The sequence below is a fragment of the Rhamphochromis longiceps genome, linkage group LG7 (assembly GCF_057381845.1).
Source record: "Rhamphochromis longiceps isolate RC_006_pf linkage group LG7, R_longiceps_female_GT1.1, whole genome shotgun sequence".
Classification (NCBI taxonomy): domain Eukaryota; kingdom Metazoa; phylum Chordata; class Actinopteri; order Cichliformes; family Cichlidae; genus Rhamphochromis; species Rhamphochromis longiceps.
Window position 1 is genome coordinate 67,901,538 of NC_140563.1, and position 19,846 is coordinate 67,921,383.

Below are 19,846 nucleotides of genomic sequence, written 5' to 3' on the forward strand. Positions count from 1 at the left end.
TGTTGCTGCAGGCTGCAAACAGCTACTTGAGGGACCAGTGGTTTCACTCCCTGCAGTGGAAGGTAAGGTCACTGTTTTTTCTTTCTTTAACTATGAATTCAATCATTTCTTCAGCCTCATTAAAGCTGCAGCCTTCACCCTGTCCTCCACTTTGTAAAGATTACCACACACGGTGACATTTACTGCAGAATTATCATCTCAAAACATCAGAAATGGATGTTTATTATTGCACACCTTTCCCCAACCCCACACAGCATTTAGACCTCTAAACCTGTCAGGTCTGAATCCATGCTGTGCTCACAGAGCTAAATAAAGCTGTACAAGGAAGTATGCCTTAGTACTTGCAATGACTTCTGCACTGTACAAATGTTTCAGGTTAGTGTGTGACACACACGTTTCCTGGGACACCTTTAAAATAAAAGTCCAACACAAACACGGAGGAAACTGTGACAAAGGAGGACCAACGAGACAAAAACCACTTTTATATTATTTCCTAATGATTTGTGTCTGCTTTGCTTATCATTGTCATACGTTTATTTGGCTTTTTTTTAGGTGTTTTGTACATTTTTTCCTTTTTTTTCTTGGCTCCATCCAACTATGAGGAACTTTTTGTCTCTTTGTAGCTGTTCTGTCTCTCTTTGCGGTCTGTGTCTTTCCACAGTTGTTTTCTTTCTGTGTATTTTTTGTGTGTGAGCTTAGTTTTTTTCTTTCTTTGCATATCTTTGCGGTTCCTTTTGTCTAAAGGTGGATTTACGGTCTTGGATTTGTATCCATTTGCATAAGTATTTGCCTGCGGACAGCCTCGCGCACCTTCGCCAACATGTAGTAGCTGTTTGTTGTCACCAACAGTGGCACAAACAACCATCTGTGGGTTGGTGTCGCTTGTGCTTTAGTGGGTCAATAAGTTGCAGAAGAGCGAAGTTCAAATGTAGAAAAAGCTGAAGTTAAACTGAACATTAAAAACGATAAAAAGCATTCGCTGCTCTGTTGTCTGTGCTAAACTCAGCTGTCACTCAGCTACATCATCGAGCTATGTGGCTGTTTTTTCTTTGTTGGAGCATTGTACACAAGCAGTTTTCCTGGGCCCTCCAAAGGCAAATACCTGTGCAAACAGACACAAACGCAGCACCCTGATGTGTCATGTGCAGTCCTGCGGCCTTTGGGCCGGTGCTCAGCTGTTCATCGCATCGTTTCTCCTGCAGAAAAAGATCTACAAGTATCGCAAGGTCCTAAACAACCCAAGTCGCTGGGACGTGGCGCTAAAGGAGATCAGAGCGCTGGTGGACATGGCTCTGACCTCACCGCTGCAGGATGAATCCATCCACCAAGCTCCACTGCACATCATCTCCACCCTGCTGGCTGAGGTAGCACACTCACTCGTGTTGCGTGACATTGCTGTGATGATGTCGTTTCCTTTAAGGTGGAGAGCTTCCATCGTTAGACGTATTGTTAACTCCGTACTCATAATTAGTTCTTCCTTATTTTTGATTTTTTCCTTTGCAGAACTCAAACCTCAGTCCTCAGGATCATGAAAACATCATCGTGGTAAGTTTGCTGTCACTGTGCACTAAACTGATATTTAACAAGTTTATTAATCGTTAACAAGCTTCAGTTGCTTTGCTCGTTAGACTGAAGAATATAGATTGTCCCCGTGTCTCTCTTTATGCTAGATTTTTTTTATTTGTGTGTTTTCGACCGTGGCGGTCGATACCCACGCGGTGGTAACTGGGCAGAGCAGGGGGAGCTTGATGCTTAGGGAAATTGCAATGTTTGTGTAGCTCACCTGTGGCCTGTTTTCACACAGCTCCTTCACCTGACAGCATGCTGGCTCTGGGCCTGTGTAAATAAGAGATATGATATGGAAATAGTCACCTGTATGTGTGCGTTTGTGTGTGTACATGTGTGTTTGTGCAGGCCATCGCTCCTCTTCTGGAAAACAACCACCCTCCACCTGATCTGTGCGAGTTCTTCTGTAAGGTGAGCTCTTGTGCATCGGATGCTGAACACGTTTCTTCTGTCGTAAATATTGCAAATAATTAAAAGCGCTTCCTTGTTGACGCCCGTCGATCTCGTGTGTTGCAGCACTGTCGGGAGCGACCGCGGTCGAGCGTTGTGATCGAAGTGTTCACTCCTGTGGTTCAGAGAATCCTCAAACACAACATGGTGAGATCGGCTGAGTCCAGTACCGCTTTTCTGCACAGCGCCGTTTTTATCTTCTTCTTATTTTAGAATTCTTAAAGTAATTTTTTAGGAAGCAGAAGATTTTGCAAGACCAGTGATTCCCAGCAACGATAGATCTGCTGTAAAAATCTTTACTGGTTCCACGTAGCCCATGACGACGCGCATTTTGCTCAATGAGAGAGTTTAAATCCGTCTGCTGTCTTCAGTTCTGTGAGAATTTAAAAAGCATGAATGAATGAATTGCCATGTAAAGTTCCCACAAGTGTCCATAAAGTCCTGTACAAGCCCTTGGTTCATGAGCAGCAACTTAATAGATAGAAATGGTGATTAAGTAGAAAGAGCACGAGAGATGTAATCAGTGTGAGTCTCATCTGTCAGTGGCTCTCATAGAGAAACCTAAATTCTAGTTGTCTTTAATAAACGTGTATGCAGTAGCTAATGAGAATAAGAAAAGTTTTTATTTCTGCATATCCTTTATTCATCATTCAATTTTGTATTTTGGATGATATATTCCTAACTCTGCTTTTGGCTGTTGCTGACAGGATTTCGGGAAGTGCCCTCGTCTGCGTCTCTTCACTCAGGAGTACATCCTGGCTCTTAATGAGCTCAACGGTGGAATGGAGGTGGTCAAGAAGTTTATTCACAGGTGAGCATGTGCTGCTATAAATCTGTAATCCGTGACTCAATAACTTCAGACTACAGCCTCTATTTAAAGATGCAGTGAGGTGGGATTTAATTGCTCTGGAGGCCACAGCTGTAGCTCGCGGTTAGGATGGCAGGATGTTTAAAAAGGGGGAAAAACGTTTTTGGGGCATTGCCTTCAATACTGGGTAAACATGCTGCGCAGACCAAAGCCAGACCAGTCTACTGGAAACCAGAAATAAGGCTACGGCGAGCCTGAGAGAGGCCGTGTGTTCAGCTGAGCTTTATTGAGATGAAAGTTTTAAGAAAAAGAGAAAAATGTTGCCAAACCATCAGATTGTAATTTGCCTGAACACTTGGACAGTTATTTATTTATTATTATTTATTTTATCAATAATATAACATCGAGTTTGATGACACTGAGTGTGTGTGAGGTGTGTGTTTCTTGTCCACTTGTCCTCGTGGTAGGAACTGGGCACCAACTCTACAAGCTCTTTGAAATCTCATAATAGACAATATAATAACACATAAGTAGCACATTAGTTTTTTATTTGAATGATTCACAATCCAAGAGGAAGTGAATATAATTTGAAGCCAAAGGCTGTTGGATAAAATGCAGCACACTGCAGATATTTCCCGTACGCAAGGAGGAACTGAATCTGTGTGAAAACCAAAGAGCGGTAGGCCAGCAGTTCAAAGTAACAGGCCAGCATGACCTTTCTCCTCACTGCGTGAGACAAGCCACTCACTTTTACCAACCTCTACACTTCCTGGAACTGCCGACTAGTATTTTGAGCCAAATCGGTAGCATTTCTGAGCTAACACCGTCATTGTCTTGTCCTTATCATCTCCAGCGTGACAGGTGTAGCCCGCTACACTCATAGTAGAATCACTAGCATTCCTAGCTAGGTCACTAGTGACTGGCATTCCTAAAGAATTCAAGTATACAGTGTTTTGTTTAAGTGCAGGTGAGGCTGTACCCCCAGAAAGCTTGTACACAGTTACCATGTACAGGGAGTGCAGAATTATTAGGCAAATGAGTATTTTGTCCACATCATCCTCTTCATGCATGTTGTCTTACTCCAAGCTGTATAGGCTCGAAAGCCTACTACCAATTAAGCATATTAGGTGATGTGCATCTCTGTAATGAGAAGGGGTGTGGTCTAATGACATCAACACCCTATATCAGGTGTGCATAATTATTAGGCAACGTCCTTTCCTTTGGCAAAATGGGTCAAAAGAAGGACTTGACAGGCTCAGAAAAGTCAAAAATAGTGAGATATCTTGCAGAGGGATGCAGCAGTCTCAAAATTGCAAAGCTTCTGAAGCGTGATCATCGAACAATCAAGCGTTTCATTCAAAATAGTCAACAGGGTCGCAAGAAGCGTGTGGAAAAACCAAGGCGCAAAATAACTGCCCATGAACTGAGAAAAGTCAAGCGTGCAGCTGCCAAGATGCCACTTGCCACCAGTTTGGCCATATTTCAGAGCTGCAACATCACTGGAGTGCCCAAAAGCACAAGGTGTGCAATACTCAGAGACATGGCCAAGGTAAGAAAGGCTGAAAGACGACCACCACTGAACAAGACACACAAGCTGAAACGTCAAGACTGGGCCAAGAAATATCTCAAGACTGGTTTTTCTAAGGTTTTATGGACTGATGAAATGAGAGTGAGTCTTGATGGGCCAGATGGATGGGCCCGTGGCTGGATTGGTAAAGGGCAGAGAGCTCCAGTCCGACTCAGACGCCAGCAAGGTGGAGGTGGAGTACTGGTTTGGGCTGGTATCATCAAAGATGAGCTTGTGGGGCCTTTTCGGGTTGAGGATGGAGTCAAGCTCAACTCCCAGTCCTACTGCCAGTTTCTGGAAGACACCTTCTTCAAGCAGTGGTACAGGAAGAAGTCTGCATCCTTCAAGAAAAACATGATTTCCATGCAGGACAATGCTCCATCACACGCGTCCAAGTACTCCACAGCGTGGCTGGCAAGAAAGGGTATAAAAGAAGAAAAACTAATGACATGGCCTCCTTGTTCACCTGATCTGAACCCCATTGAGAACCTGTGGTCCATCATCAAATGTGAGATTTACAAGGAGGGAAAACAGTACACCTCTCTGAACAGTGTCTGGGAGGCTGTGGTTGCTGCTGCACGCAATGTTGATGGTGAACAGATCAAAACACTGACAGAATCCATGGATGGCAGGCTTTTGAGTGTCCTTGCAAAGAAAGGTGGCTATATTGGTCGCTGATTTGTTTTTGTTTTGTTTTTGAATGTCAGAAATGTATATTTGTGAATGTGGAGATGTTATATTGGTTTCACTGGTAAAAGTCAATAATTGAAATGGGTATATATTTGTTTTTTGTTAAGTTGCCTAATAATTCTGCACAGTAATAGTCACCTGCACACACAGATATCCCCCTAAAATAGCTAAAACTAAAAACAAACTAAAAACTACTTCCAAAAACATTCAGCTTTGATATTAATGAGTTTTTTGGGTTCATTGAGAACATGGTTGTTGTTCAATAATAAAATTATTCCTCAAAAATACAACTTGCCTAATAATTCTGCACTCCCTATAGTCCTCTAGCATCAGCTTAGAGGACGAGTATCGTTAGACTCACACTGGATTTAGATAAGTTGCAAGTCGTCCTCTGACCTGCACGTTTGCTTTGCAGCATGCACGGGCCCACAGGCCAGTGCCCTCACCCACGTGTCCTGCCAAACCTGGTGGCAGTGTGTCTGGCTGCCATTTATTCCTGTTATGAGGAGTTCATCAACAGGTCAGTCACGCCCATATCCACACGCAAACAGTATCTGCTTCTTCTTCTGCTTCTTGTCTTTTCCCTGAACTCATTTAATAAACGCTTACTCGTCTTACCACCTTCACATTCGTCCTTCTCTTCTTTCCAACTCTCACTCAGCCTGTACGCTTGTTGTTGCATCATCTCAGAGTTTTCATTTTGCACTTTTTATACTAGAGAAAGCTCACTGCACAGCATTCATCGAGAGTATTTACACCATTGCTTCTAAGGCTCCTTTTTGCTGCTGTTCCGGCAGAAGGGTTATTCTGTTGTTTGCCTTCACGTTGTCATTGATTAGACAAACACATGACTGGTAATTTCCCACATCTTGTAGGACTAATATGAAGGAAACGATACAAACACCAATTTGCAGATGTTACCAGGAAAGCAGACGGTAACTGTTTCGATCATCAGACCACATTATGCCATTTATAGCCCTAAACTAATCTGCAATGTTCCAGAGTGCCACAGAAATACATGAGCAATTATATACAAAAGAATAAATGGAAAGTAATTAAATACATAAGCTGATTATGTTTATTAAGAAGAATAACCTGAGGTTTGTTGGGTTCTTGCAGGACTATTCACAGTTTCCAGTTTTGCTTCTTATTAAATGCAGCTCAGTGCTTGTGGATGCTGTGGCATCAGCCATTGGTGTGTGGATTTAACATTCAACATCAGCATTTTGGACTTGGTTTTTATTTATTTTAGAACTATTTTTTTGAAATGTGTCTTTCTGGTGTTTCCCATCTGGACTCTTTGGTGGTTTGACGGGCCCTCTCAGCTCATTATCACCATCCCTTTAGCGCTGTTCACCCCAGAGAGGAGCCACTTTTTCCAAAGCACTAACCCACGAAGGAGCTGTCACTCCAGGAAACATCGCTTCTGCCTCCAGCTGCACCTCACCTGCGTCTCTCATCTGCGCTTACGCTTTTTCATGCACGCTCTCCAGCATGACCGATGTTTTCCTCTCTTGCTCGTTGCAGTCGGGACAACTCCCCCAGCCTGAAGGAAATCCGAAACGGCTGTCAACAGCAGAACGACCGCAAACCCCCGATGCCGCTACGCCTGCTGCGGCCCGAACCCCCAACGCCACCTCCTGCCACCATCCTACCGCTCTCTACCACCCCCAGTCCTCCTCAGCCACCTCCCCCAGCCCCCACTAACCCCGTGGCTCCAACCATCCCCATCTCCTCTCCGACGTCCTCCCTGCCGCTCTCTCCTCCTCCCTCCGTCGTCAACTCCAGCGAGATCCTGGTGGAGCTAGAGCGGAACAACAATTCGGCAAACACCAAGCGGAAGGGCGGGCCGACGAGGGGCGACAGCGAACCCAACCTTATCGACTGTCTGCTGGTCAGCCCGGCCGTCAACACGCTCTCCATCCAGCTGCCGGCGCAGGCTGACCGAGTGCTGGGCTGCTTCGCTCTCATCCTCAAGATGCTGTGAGTTAATGCGTCAGTGCTGTAGCACGCCAAAACCATTTTTCTCCGGGTTGACAGGGTGACACTGACTCTGTGTTCTTGCTTTGTGACTGTAGGTCAGACTATGACGACTGGAGACCTGCTCTGGCCAGCCTGCTGCAGCCCATCCCCTTCCCTAAAGAGTGAGTGTTCATCATAGATAATGTAGCATATGTTGCACGCTGCAAATATAATAGGATATGCAAATTTAAAAAAACCAGATAAATCCACCATGATGTCACCCAATGGCTTGAGCAGGCTCCATTCATAAACACACAGACACATATTAGCTGAGTGGGGCTAAATGACAGACTAATAAAAAGGAATTTAACTTCTTTTATGTGTGGAATTAAGACAGCGTAGACAGTGAAGACTACACTTCCACATTTCAGCAGATTAAAGCAACTTTAGTATCCAGTTTGATGAAAACACCCACCATCACTTTGCCTTCAGACACCAAACCTTTTCGTACCAGAGCATTCATTTTTCCTCTGTTTTCACATATTCACATTTACTCACTCATCCAGTCATTCATCTTAATCTGAATGACCAAGAAAAAAAGGACAGAACTCGGATTTGGAGAAAAATCTCCAAAAAACGTCTTTTTCTTATTAAAAATGTGTCGAACTATCAAAAAGTATTGTATGAGTTAGAATGCTGGATAATATCATTTATGTTATTAATGATGAAAGACCAAAAAGCACCTTGTGTTCATTGAGGCCACTGAACCTGCGGTCCCCAACCTCATTTGTGCCACGGATAAATACAACAAAATAAAACGATACGACCGAGACAAACTGTGGGATTTTGTAAATATAATAATAAAAGTGAATTCACCGTGTAATTGTGTAACTTTATTAGCAGCGTCCTCCTGAAAATGCGCCAACGACATTCAGAGTAACATCCTCCTCTCTGGTCGCTATGGTAACGCGTAAATATTTCTTTCAAAATAAGACGCGCAGCTACAACAGGGGAAAGAGCCAGGCAAAGCGAGTTAACGATAAAAACGCTGAAAACCATAAATTTCACACCGGAGCCTCAACTCTCGCGGCCCGGTACCAAACGACTCATAGACCGGCCCGGGCAGTGGCCCGGGGGTTGGGGACCGCTGCACTACACAGAGCACTGGGGACTGCTCCAAACAGCAGAGAATTTGGGGTTCCTGCTGTGGGAACGTCAATTAAAACCAAACGTGTGCCTCTGGGGCTGAACAGTGAAGCTGTGCGGAAGCCCAACAAAAACTGCAGTTCCTGTTGTGGCCACTTGAGCCTGGTTCCAAAAACAAGCCAGTCCCCACAGACGCGCTGTCGCTGTCTCTCAGGGTGTGCACATATTTCTGATGAGGACCCGTGGGGGTGTCACTGCTGACGTGGTGAGGTACATTACCGTGCTTCCCAAAGGATCGCAGACTAGGGTGGGGGGCGGATTCCTACCCCCAGCGAGCCCGCTGTTGTTAGGCATAAGTAGCCCAGAGCTGTCTTTGTAATTGGCTGCCTGATCCCGAGCTTCATTAATGGCAACTAGACAACAACTTGTTGTTTCGTTAACTGGGGAACCCACCTGCGCCACTGTTACCTGGCTGATGTCTTCAGGCGTCATTAGGAAAAGCAACAATATTCCCCAGAACCCTTTAGCTTTGGACAGAGTGAGTCATCTCGTACAAAGTGAGAAGCATATGCATGCAGAGGACTAATTAACACATGACAAGTTGTTATTCACACGTTAATGATTCCATAATTATCATCCCATACTACATGAATAATGCCACGAACAAAGAGGGTTTTTTAATAGCTATATGAAGTCTTTTTAAATAATACTTTTAAATGATATTTGAACTGCTTCACTGTGGGATCTTCTTGCTGTGTTTTCAGTCGTGCTCCCACCGTTTCAAAACGTCTGGAAACACCGCGGTCTGCCAGCCAAAGCTTCTGTGATAGACAAACGAAGCAACGGAAGCTGTTTGGTTAACCGGTGACGCTTCTTTCCACTCGACACTTTTCAGTGACCAGCATCGAAATTCTTTACTGCTAGCCAAAACATGTTTTGTGAGGTCACAGCAACCTTTATCTTTGACCGCCAAGATCTAATCGTTCATCCTTGAGCCAAGTGAATGTTTGTGGCAGTCTGGCAGTCACAGACATGACTTAGATGAGAACGAAACATTCTCTGTGAAATCTGTTGAATAAGGTGGAAACGGGATGTTTTATGCTGTAAAAACTAACAAATATGTAAACACGAGCTTTCGGTGCATTCCATGTTACTGTGCACCAGCTAATTATAGTCATGGCTATAAGAAAAGACTGTCAGTTGTAAGGATTTATGTATCAGGACATCAGATGCACTTGATTAAGGCTCCATTAAAGCAGAGGCATCGGCAGTTTGCAGTTCTGGAGCAGTCAGGTGTGTGTTAACGTAACGCCAAGGAAGAAAGACATCATCTTAGAGGAGCAACAGTTGCTGTGCATCAATCTCAGAAAGGTTATAATCTGTAATCCATTGTTGTACAGTGAGAAAGATTCATGACAAAAAATCCAAGGCAATCTTCAAAGGCTTAGATAAAAGGTTAAAATACAGTTAATTGAATAAGTCGGGCTTCTTTGGAAGGCCTGCAGGAGAACGCCTCTTCTCTCTGAAGAACATGGCAGCATAGCTCAGGCTTGCAAAGCTACATTGCAGAAAATGATTACATTACTACATTACTAAAGCATTTGAATTAGATTTTGTTTAATACATGCTGGCACAGTGTAACATGTCAGGTTTTCTTGGATGTACTTTCCTAATTTTAAGACCCGTTAAGGATTAGATCATTTATTAAGTGTCGATATGTAAAAATCTTCCAATAGAAAGTTTGTGCTTTCTTTTTACTGTGCTTGTATATTTACAGTGACACACTGATGAGCACCAACATGGTTTTTCCTAGAAAAATGGCCCTCCGTGTCTTCCCTGTACTTTCCACCCATGGTTGCATTGTTATGACAACAGTGGGGGGGACGTTCAGTAGCATTGCTCCATCTTTTACAGATGGTCTCTGGTTGTCATTGGCTCCTCACAAGAATCTGATCCACTCTGCAGATCAGAACCTGTGGCATATTTTTATAGAGGAAACGAGTGCGAAGTACACACAGAGTCAAGTAATTCATTCATGACTTTCTGTGCAGTTGTGCATTGTAACAAAAATGCACAGTTGTCCCAGAATCCCTGGATTCATCTCCCAGCTCACCAGGGTGTCTCGGCACGCCATTTGGGAATCACTGATAACAAACAGTTCATAGAAGTCATGCGTACAAGTGCAGGGAAAGTCCTAATGAGCTCTGCACTCCCTCTGCATGTGGACCGTATCCACCAACACAAAGTAACACCATGCCTCTGTGTCAGCAGCTTTACATCACCGTTAGAGAAAGCGCAGACGTGATGTCAGCTTCCAGAAAGGCACGGATGTGCCATAAAGATCAGCTCTGAGTCACGCTGCATGTAAAAATGCGTTCCTGTATTTAAGGCTGTAACACCTCACATATCTCTGTCTTCTCTGCAGGGCTCTTGCACATGCCAAATTCACAAAGTAAGTAACCGAGACGTGCTCCTGATAAATGAGGTGAACTCGAGCTTTCAAACAAACTGACCTTTGTGTCTTGATATTTCTGTCTCTAAACAGGGAGCTGAAATATGTCATTCAGAGGTTTGCAGAGGACCCTCGGCAGGAGGTGTGTGTGTGTGTGTGTGTGTTCAGGTTGATCTCTGCTTTAAGCCTAAGAAAGGAGAGTCACCCTGTATGTGTGCTTTCCAGGTCCACTCCTGCCTGCTCAGCGTGCGTTCAGGGAAAGATGGCTGGTTCCAGCTCTACAGTCCAGGAGGCGTGGCCTGTGATGACGACGGAGAGCTCTTTGCCAGTATGGTGAGTGTATGAACACACATGCACACACGTAAGCATCGACACAGTCATGCTGAACTGTAACGTGACCCACCTCCTGCTCTTCCTTCTATCCTCCAGGTTCATATCCTGATGGGCTCCTGCTATAAGACCAAGAAGTTCCTCCTCTCTCTGGCTGAAAATAAGCTGGGCCCCTGCATGCTGCTGGCCCTCCGTGGAAACCAAACCATGGTGGAGGTGGATGATCTTTCTACCTTATAACTATGAATTATGTCCTGCTCTCCTAAATATATACACATTTTGCAGTTGTGTGTCTTTTTGTGGATTCTTTGGGTCACTGTGGGGTGTTTCTACACTGCTCCGTGGTTGTTTTTATTCTAACCTTTTTGGTCTTATCGCTTCACATCTCTGTAATTTATCACTTTCTGGTTGTACGTTTTCACATTTTGGTCATCCTGCTCATGTGGTGGACACTTTTGACCACATTTCTGAGGCCATTTTTTATCTCTTTGTTTTTGTTTGTGGTCATTTAGTGTCACCGCAGTAGTTTGTGTACAGATTTTATTTTAGTCTTTATCACTTTATAGATTTTCTGCATCACATTTGGTTTGTTGCTCCTCAGCCTCACTTTCCGGTCGTTTCCTCACTCTAGTAACTTTTTTTTTGGCCACACTGTGGCCATATCTGTCTCACTTTTAAGTCACTTTACCTCTTTATGTGGATGTTTCCAGTCTCGTTTTAATCATTTCTTCTTTTAAAATTAGTATTTATTGCTATATTGTCTTGTTTTTGTTCATTTCTCCACATCTCGCTTTCTGATCATTTCATTATTTTGGACATTTTGACTCTTTGCGGTTGTTTTGCATGGCATTTTGGTCATTTTATTCTCACCTTAGTCTCTGTTTAGTCCACCCATGTGCAGTTTGGGAGTTTATTATTACTATCTGGCATGGCTGTAGCTCAGGAGGTAGTTTAGGTCATTGACTAATTGGTGGTTCGATCACTGGCTGCTCCAGTCCGCATGCCAAAGTATCCTTGGACAACATGCTGGATGCCAAGCTGCTCTAAAAGGATTAATTGGAGGGTGAATGTGAGTCTTAGACATAGAAAAAAGTACTTGTGTGAATTTGTGAATGAGTCAGGTTGAGGTGATTAAGAGTAGAAAATCCATTTACCAACACTGGGCTGCACTACGTGTTGGTTTCATCGCATGTTCTGGTGTTTCAGTATATCAGCAGCTTTAACTTGTGCATGACATGTTTCCAGATCCTGTGTCTGATGCTGGAGTACAACATCATTGAAAATAAAGACACCCAGCTGCAGATCATCTCCACCCTGGAGAGCACCCAGGTGGGGCTCCGCATGTACGAGCAGCTCTGCGACCGACAGAGAGAGCTCAAAGAGCTGGTGAGTTCCAACTCCACCTCTCACTCCCATTATTTAGTAGGAGCGCCGAGGCCTGCAGCCGCTGCTGCCGGCGCACTGCTGCGGCGCACGGAAAAATAAAGTCACCAGCTTCTCATTACTGCAAATTCATGTGTCGTCAGTAACGCATGTGACCTGGCTGTAGATAATTGTCAGTCTGCAATTCTAACACACTGGTGAGGTCATGCACACATTAGGGACAAAAGGAAGACATAAGGTGCATTTACACGCATCCACATGTTAAATATTATGTGTATGAACACGTTTGGATATAAAATCCTGCCGTTTACTCTAAAAATCTTTGGAGGTTGTAGTTTTTTCCTTCCTTCAGAGCAGCAGCAGAGACGGGTGATGGAGAACCTGATGATAATAATAATGATAGCTAGAATCTGCAGAAAATACATGCATGTGAAACTGCCAGTGTGCTTACAATGTATGGTTGTCACACACTTTTCAAATTCACAGTAAAGTTTAGACTCTTGTACTCTTCTCCAATTATAAAAGTTTGTGTTTTTTAGTATATATTTGATATGAATGTCACTACATTTCCTGAGACGATTTACACAACGCACATTTTATATTTAAAAATCTGAAAAAGACGGCATGTTATGGAAGCAAAGCAGTCTAAATCTGTAAAATTAACAACTTTATATTAAAAAAAGCGTCTGCTTGTTACTGCTGCCATAGTTGTTAAAATAAGCGATAAAACAACACATTTATCTAATATTTGCTTAACATACGTCATTTACGCCGATATGTAGACTCCATTTATTTGCAATTCAAATAAACATGTCTATATTCCATAACTTATCTCGCCTCCTATTTAAAAGGCCTTCCCAGGAACCAGCTGTTTTCTTTATTACACCAATACAGCGGTACACCGTTATCTCTCAATAAACTCGAAATGCAGTGTTACATAATTGAATAAAATGGATGTAAGGAGAGTTTGTGAGTGAAGGAGAGAGAATAGAGCTAAAACAAAATGCCGTTTAAGATTAAAACGTAATAATCTGTCTCCCAATTGATGACGCAGAACTGAATTTCATCAGCAGGTCATTACTGTGCAGTCCAAAATCTTGCCCCAGAAACACCACGTTTATGTTTTGTAGGAGAATAAGTTTTTATCAGTGGTTCTAACTGAAGCAGGATGGGAAGCATTTTTAAAGCATCTTATTACTGAAATTAAACACGAGGTGATCATAGACGTGCCTCAGTGGGAAACGCCTGCAGCTGCTCACACGTGCCATCTACTGTTAGCAACGATTCCTGCAAGGCCTCAAGCTCAGACGCCATCTTTCTTTCTATTTTCTCCTCAGCAAAGAAAAGGAGGCCCTACCCGGCTGACTCTGCCCTCCAAGTCCACGGTGAGATCACACTGCTGACACAGACACCGTCTTAGAAAAGAAGCAAAACTCTTGATTTGACTCTTACAATAACCTGTCATCACCTCTCTAGGATGCGGACCTGGCCCGCCTGCTCAGTTCAGGTTCTTTTGGGAACTTGGAGAACCTGAGCCTGGCTTTCACCAATGTCACCAGTGCCTGTGCTGAGCAGCTCATCAAGCTGCCTTCACTCAAACAGCTCAACCTCTGGTCCACACAGGTAAACGGACCCAACACAAACAGCTGCACAAGGAAATCATGACTGTCTATGAGTCTACAGATGCCTAACAGCTGCCCTTTCCTTGCTTTGTTCCATGCTTCAGTTTGGGGATGCAGGACTGAGGTTGTTATCCGAGCATCTGGCCTGCCTTCAGGTTCTGAACCTGTGTGAGACTCCCGTCACTGATGCTGGTCTCCTGGCGCTCAGTTGTAAGACATCTTGCATAGGAAGCATTTTTATGACACGGTGAATGTCCTTGATAGTGTGTGTGTCAACTCTAAGTGCAAATGTCTGTTTCAGCCATGAAGAGTCTGTGCAGTCTGAACATGAACAGCACCAAGCTCACAGCAGACACATACGAGGACCTCAAGGTAATTCAGTCAGTGTTAAAGGTTCTTTAAAGGTTCCTGCTGTTCTGTTTCTGTGTGGCACCTAATGCTAAATGAATGGAAAAAAGCACGCCTCGGGACCTTTATCGCTTTGAAGAGAGGTCTTATATCTGATGTCTACACAGATAAATTTTGAATGGACTGATAGATGCATATATATATTTTTTGTATTAATACAGTGAAAATAAATGGTTTTGACAAAGCCACCAACACCTAACCCCATGATGGCTAAACTGTGCTTAACTGACAGCTAAAGTCAATTTGATCATTTAACATTAAGCTGCACAATCCCTCGAGGCGGTCGAGGCAGTATCGTCACATAATAAAACTGAATCTGAGGAATATTTTGATTTTGATTCTTGGCTGAGCTTTTTAACCAGCTGCTTAAAGCTCTGCTTTTCCACTATGTAACTGCACCAGAAATTTCCATCCACTGTTTATTCTTCCTCTCACATGGAGTGCAGCTAGCGAGCAATAACAATGCTCGGAGGGGTCATTTGTTTACTTTTGGGCAGCACATCAGCAGCTGCTAGCATCTCCTCCTTGTGTGCCTTCATAGCCTGGCTGTACTCAGCAGTGTGTTTTTGTCACCAGTGGTGAAACGAGTTGTTTTCACCTTTTAGTAGGAACAGTTTTCTTGCCAGTGATTGTGATGCCGTGAAGGGTGTTTAGGTAGCTTAGTGTTTACGTGGCTCTCGCTCTTAGACATGTCTGGGCTTGCGTTGTTGTTGTGCATGCTAAGGAGCTTAAACACAGCTTTGTCGATGTTGCTGGCTCACCTTTATCACTGGGACTAATGCTAAAATATTGACAAACAGTAGTTGTTAAAATAGTTGGTGTACTACTTCCTGTTTCCGTGTTTCACAGCTCTCTGAGCTCAGCTGCACTTATCGCCATTAAAGACTGCTCTCTGCTGGTGTTTTTCATGCAACACATCAGTGCATCTGCATCAGTTGTTTGGTGCTTTAGTTAGTTATTGTATGCCCTCCACTGAATCTTTAAGCACAGTTATGAATGAAATCCCTCCCTGAGCCTGGTTCTGCTGGAGGTTTCTTCCTGTTAAAAGGGAGTTTTTCCTTCCCACTGTTGTCAAGTGCTTGCTCATAGGAGGGTTGTTTGATTGTTGGGATTTTTTCTTTATTATTGGGCCTTTATCTTATAATTTAAAGCGCCTGTTTGAATTTGTTGCTGTTTAAATAAAACTGATCTCAACTGAAGTGTATATTGTTTGTGTTCCTCTCCAGGCCAAACTGCCTAACCTGAAGGATGTTGATGTTCGGTACACTGAAGCATGGTGATCGGCCAAGCTTTCAGCAGCCTCTTTACATGCCGAGACACACACAAGCACGATCACACACAAACTCACACATTACATCGACGCCATCATTACACCAGGAACCCTAACATCACCCGGCCTGAGGATCACCCCGTCTGATTAGACGCTTGCTATGAGGAGGAGCCGTCACCAGTTTCATCACCGATCCCACAAAGTGACACCGTCACCGGGAAGGAACTTTGTGAAACTCATCGCTCCTCTTACCTCGAAGGCCCTTGTTGTTTTTTTGTTTTTTTACAAACGACATCAGAGAACGAGAGGACCCGATGTACTGAAATACTGGAACCCTGCTCTCTCTGTCCTTACCCTTTGCCTCGTCCTTTCATACGTAGTCTCTCAGTTTTCATAATCACTCTTGTTTTTTTCCCTCTCTGCGTGTGCACCTCATAATGAAATCCAGAATCGAGGAAGGCTCCACCTCCCCGGAGCCTCTCGCTGGCGTTTGCCCCTCATGGAACGAAGGCCGGACGCAGCAGCTCGCCTTCCAGTTCGTCTTTGATCCGATCCACGATGTAGCTCTCCCGACGGACGCGGTCAACTGTTATCGAGTCCTCGCTCTCTCTTTGCTGTCAGTTTTCGGGATCAAATTCCGGCCTTTTCCAATCTTTCACTGGGAAAATGAGGTGCTACCTCAGAGAAAAGAAGACTGTGCCTACTCCTCATGTACAACTCGCGAAAAGGAGAAAAAGAAAACAAAAACGGTTTTTATCAACTTGAATTAACATATTTTTCCAGACATCTGTGCTTTCATATATTGTGTCTTTCTATAGAAAACATAAGGAGATGCCCACCTCCCTCCCCATCACCTCCCCAACGATGACATTTTGGGAGCTTTGCAGGAATGTCAAGGGTGATGGCAATATTTGGTCCTTTTTAAATTGCCTTCAGTGTGCGTGCTGAAGCTCTCCTGTTTCTATTTAATAGGACAGTTGTGTAGCAGTAGCTGGGTGGTCTGGGACTGACTGATATTTATAAGTTGTCTTTAAAACCTCTGACACATTGTCTTTCCTGGATTTCGTTGGGAGGTATCAAAGTACACAGCTTTTTGGGGTTTTTTGCATCGCATTATCCAAGAAGCCCTCGCAGGTCGCCGCCGCACATGGACGTCCATGTACCAAAGCCGCGGTGGCAAACTTCAGAGTGGACTTCTGAAATCGGACCTGTTTGAACCAGACCCATCACCAGCTGAGAGTTGTATATTTTCATATCCCCCTCTCGTTTTTGGTCCCCGCCGTGCAGGTGCTTTGGGATGCTTTTGAAGCAAAGAACTCGCCAAACGTCTTTCCTCTGCTTTGTTTTTTTTGAGGCAAACCTGAGCGTGGTGTCGCCCCCCTGATGCCGTTTGCCTCTCCGACCCCCTGTCCTGAGCGGAGGAGTCGCAGTGCCTCTAGCGGATGAGTCACTTGTCTTTTTACCTGTCCCACGACCTGTTTTGAATCACTCTGCTGTATTTATATTACGCCATATCACGTGGATGACATTTTTAGGCTAATTCTTATCAGAGGATGGGACAAAATTCTTGTACATATTCGATCACAATAAGGGACGAGTAATCGGGGAGGGTGGGGCACCTTCTATTTGCCTGTGTACATTCCCTCAAAGTGTTGCCTGTTTGTTGTGGCAGCGTTTCATACGATGTGGTAACTGCCCTGACACACTGCAAGTCTGTCAGGATCTATTCTCCCCGTGTGCGCGTGGTTTGGGCGGATTTGTCTTGGAAACTCAAGGCAAGCGCAACTGCATCCATCCATTTTATTTATTCGTGTCGACCTGGGCAACGCTCCAGATGCTTGCTGAATCAGAGGACAGGACGCCGTCCGCTACGAAGCGCTTTGTTTCCTATTTATTGGGTGCCACGACAGGTTTCTGTTTGGCCTGTAGGTGCGGTTTGTGTACGGCCATCTTCGAGTCTAGCTTTAGGACATCGTGCTCTTTTTCATATCCTGTATGATGTACATATGAGTGTATATAGTCGTCTCCTTCCTTTCTCTCTTTGAACCATTTTTGAATCCTCGCCCTTCTTCATCTCCTCTCTGTTTTTCTCTCAGCCTCCTTTTCTTCGGCAGGCTGTTGTTGCCTTCATCTTAATGTGTGTGGTTGTTTTTGTTTTGTTTTTCTTCTTTTCACACAAAGTGCTCTGTAATCTAAAAAAACTGTTTTCAATGTGTGTTATATTTTATGTTTCTCTCATTCGATCACTTTAATCAAACATTTGTTTCCGGTGTTTTTGTTGTTTAAGGTTTTTTGCACGTAAATGTTGCCGCGTCATCGAATATGTTTTTTCGTTATTTTGTAATTTTTGTTTTGTAAAAATACCATAAAGGGTTTGATCACTATCTCACCAGGCTGAGGACTGAAATGGAGAGATCCCATCCGGCTGTTTTGTGATTGGTCGTAGCCAGGATCTACCCACGAGCCTGCTGTTTGAGGCAGTTAAAGCTTTATTCATGTTGATTTTCTAAAACAGCCAATGACACTTGGCGCCTTTGGACTGAAGCCGAGATTTAATCATTTAAACGATGGCCATTTTTTATATCACGAGTCGTATCGTATGAGGATCACGCTGACTGTGGTCATATTAAATAAAGTTGGTGATTCCACACATCAGCGACCCGATGATTCAGTCTGATTTTACTGCAGTTGTTTTTATCCCCGATGGTTTTGAAGGATGAACGGTTTGACTCTATTTTAAGAGTGACATGAAGAATCCTGATACCAATATCACGTTTATCTGGTTGACGTGAAGCCACAGCCATCGGCTGCTTAGCTCAGCGTATCAGGAGAAATGGTTACCTTGACTTTATCGAAAGGTAAAATAGTCCTTCCAGTACAGAGTTTCAGATAATGAGGTATGTGCGAGTAATCCACGAGTTTCTTTTTTCTGGTCTAGGGTCTTTATGATGTCATGCTGGAGGAGGGAGGAGCTAAAACAGACTAGAAGGGTTTTCTCGCACTGCTTCCAAGGCACACAAAGGACGGGGGAAGAAGTCTAAATGGATCAGAACTCCAGCTACGCTATTATTTTAAACATCCTTGTTGCTAGACCAGTGTGCTTGTGGCCTTTATGGGGGGTTTTACAGGGTGTATGACTAATGCCATTAAAATAAGAAAGCAGAAAAACAAACATCACCTGGTGGTCTCCAGGTTGTGATGCAGCTTTTAGGCTACAAGCAACCTGCAACACAACACTGAGCTTCAGTGCAGCGTAGCATCGTTTTCCTCCAGAGACTGTACTAGTAGGGAAACTGGCTGAGGTAACGAGCTTGGCTGTAGCTTCACCCTTAATCCCAGAGGTAATTCATCAAACTTGGCATGAAAGCAGATGAGCCCATTTCCCACAGTGGGCTGTTTTGGGCCACGCTGACTTGTCCAAACTGTGAGCCTGGGGTCCAGCATGTTGAGATGATTATGTTTCTCTCTCTCTCTCTTTTTTTTTTTAAGTGTTACTATAGAACGTGCTGGTTGAAAAGTACCGTCTCTCCTGTTCGGCCATGTCTCCTGTTTCCTGTGGAGCTCACTGAGCTTTCCTCCCCGTTCATCTGTCACCTTTTTTAAATAAGAAAAACATTTTTTTGTAAAGTTTCTACCACACCTGCGTCATGTACAGCTGTGCTCGAGTCTTAACCATTGTTATGGAAGGAACAGGGTCAGACAAACCTGACAGACTGAAAAAATGCAACTACTTCAACTTTATTTCCCATTCCTTGTAGTAAAATCATTTTGTTGGCAGCTGGAAAAGGGGCGCCCATCATGTTTCTCTCTCTTTTTCAGTCTTTCGGTCGCATTGATCTGCTTCTCCTGCCGAGTTATTATTATTATTGCTGCTGCTGCTGCTCTGTGGCTGTTGTAATAAAAATACAAAAGATCTTCAACAGGAAAATAACAACTATGATGTGAAATAATTTCAATCAAAAATAAATTGTCTGTGAATATGTTATCAACCGGGTGTGTTTTTTCTTTTCTTCATGTTATTATATCAGTGTAATGGGGGAAAAACATGAAGCTTTAGCTGTTAGTGAGAAAACAGAAGAAACACAAATGGTTTTGCAGGTGGACACGTTTCCCTCATCTTTTTGGACAGTTTCTTCTCATTTAGCTGGAGTCAGAGTCACTGCTGCTTGCATGAGATGATACCTGGACGCCA

At 43.8% G+C, this 19,846-nt stretch overlaps 1 protein-coding gene across 1 annotated transcript in view; it reads left to right on the forward strand.

The window, feature by feature from the left end:
• cmip (c-Maf inducing protein) overlaps window positions 1-19,639 on the forward strand; it is a 46,830-nt gene extending 27,191 nt beyond the window's left edge. Inside the window, exons 4-22 of the mRNA XM_085414958.1 lie at window positions 12-62; window positions 1,203-1,364; window positions 1,504-1,545; window positions 1,915-1,977; window positions 2,083-2,163; window positions 2,724-2,827; window positions 5,497-5,601; window positions 6,609-7,064; window positions 7,160-7,225; window positions 10,615-10,641; window positions 10,735-10,783; window positions 10,867-10,974; window positions 11,071-11,187; window positions 12,217-12,357; window positions 13,692-13,739; window positions 13,831-13,977; window positions 14,081-14,186; window positions 14,278-14,348; window positions 15,611-19,639. Coding sequence (XP_085271084.1) covers window positions 12-62; window positions 1,203-1,364; window positions 1,504-1,545; window positions 1,915-1,977; window positions 2,083-2,163; window positions 2,724-2,827; window positions 5,497-5,601; window positions 6,609-7,064; window positions 7,160-7,225; window positions 10,615-10,641; window positions 10,735-10,783; window positions 10,867-10,974; window positions 11,071-11,187; window positions 12,217-12,357; window positions 13,692-13,739; window positions 13,831-13,977; window positions 14,081-14,186; window positions 14,278-14,348; window positions 15,611-15,664 — 1,998 coding nt within the window. The 3' untranslated portion in view covers window positions 15,665-19,639. The remainder of the gene's footprint in view (window positions 1-11; window positions 63-1,202; window positions 1,365-1,503; window positions 1,546-1,914; window positions 1,978-2,082; window positions 2,164-2,723; window positions 2,828-5,496; window positions 5,602-6,608; window positions 7,065-7,159; window positions 7,226-10,614; window positions 10,642-10,734; window positions 10,784-10,866; window positions 10,975-11,070; window positions 11,188-12,216; window positions 12,358-13,691; window positions 13,740-13,830; window positions 13,978-14,080; window positions 14,187-14,277; window positions 14,349-15,610) is intronic.
• The last annotated feature ends 207 nt before the right edge of the window (window positions 19,640-19,846 follow it).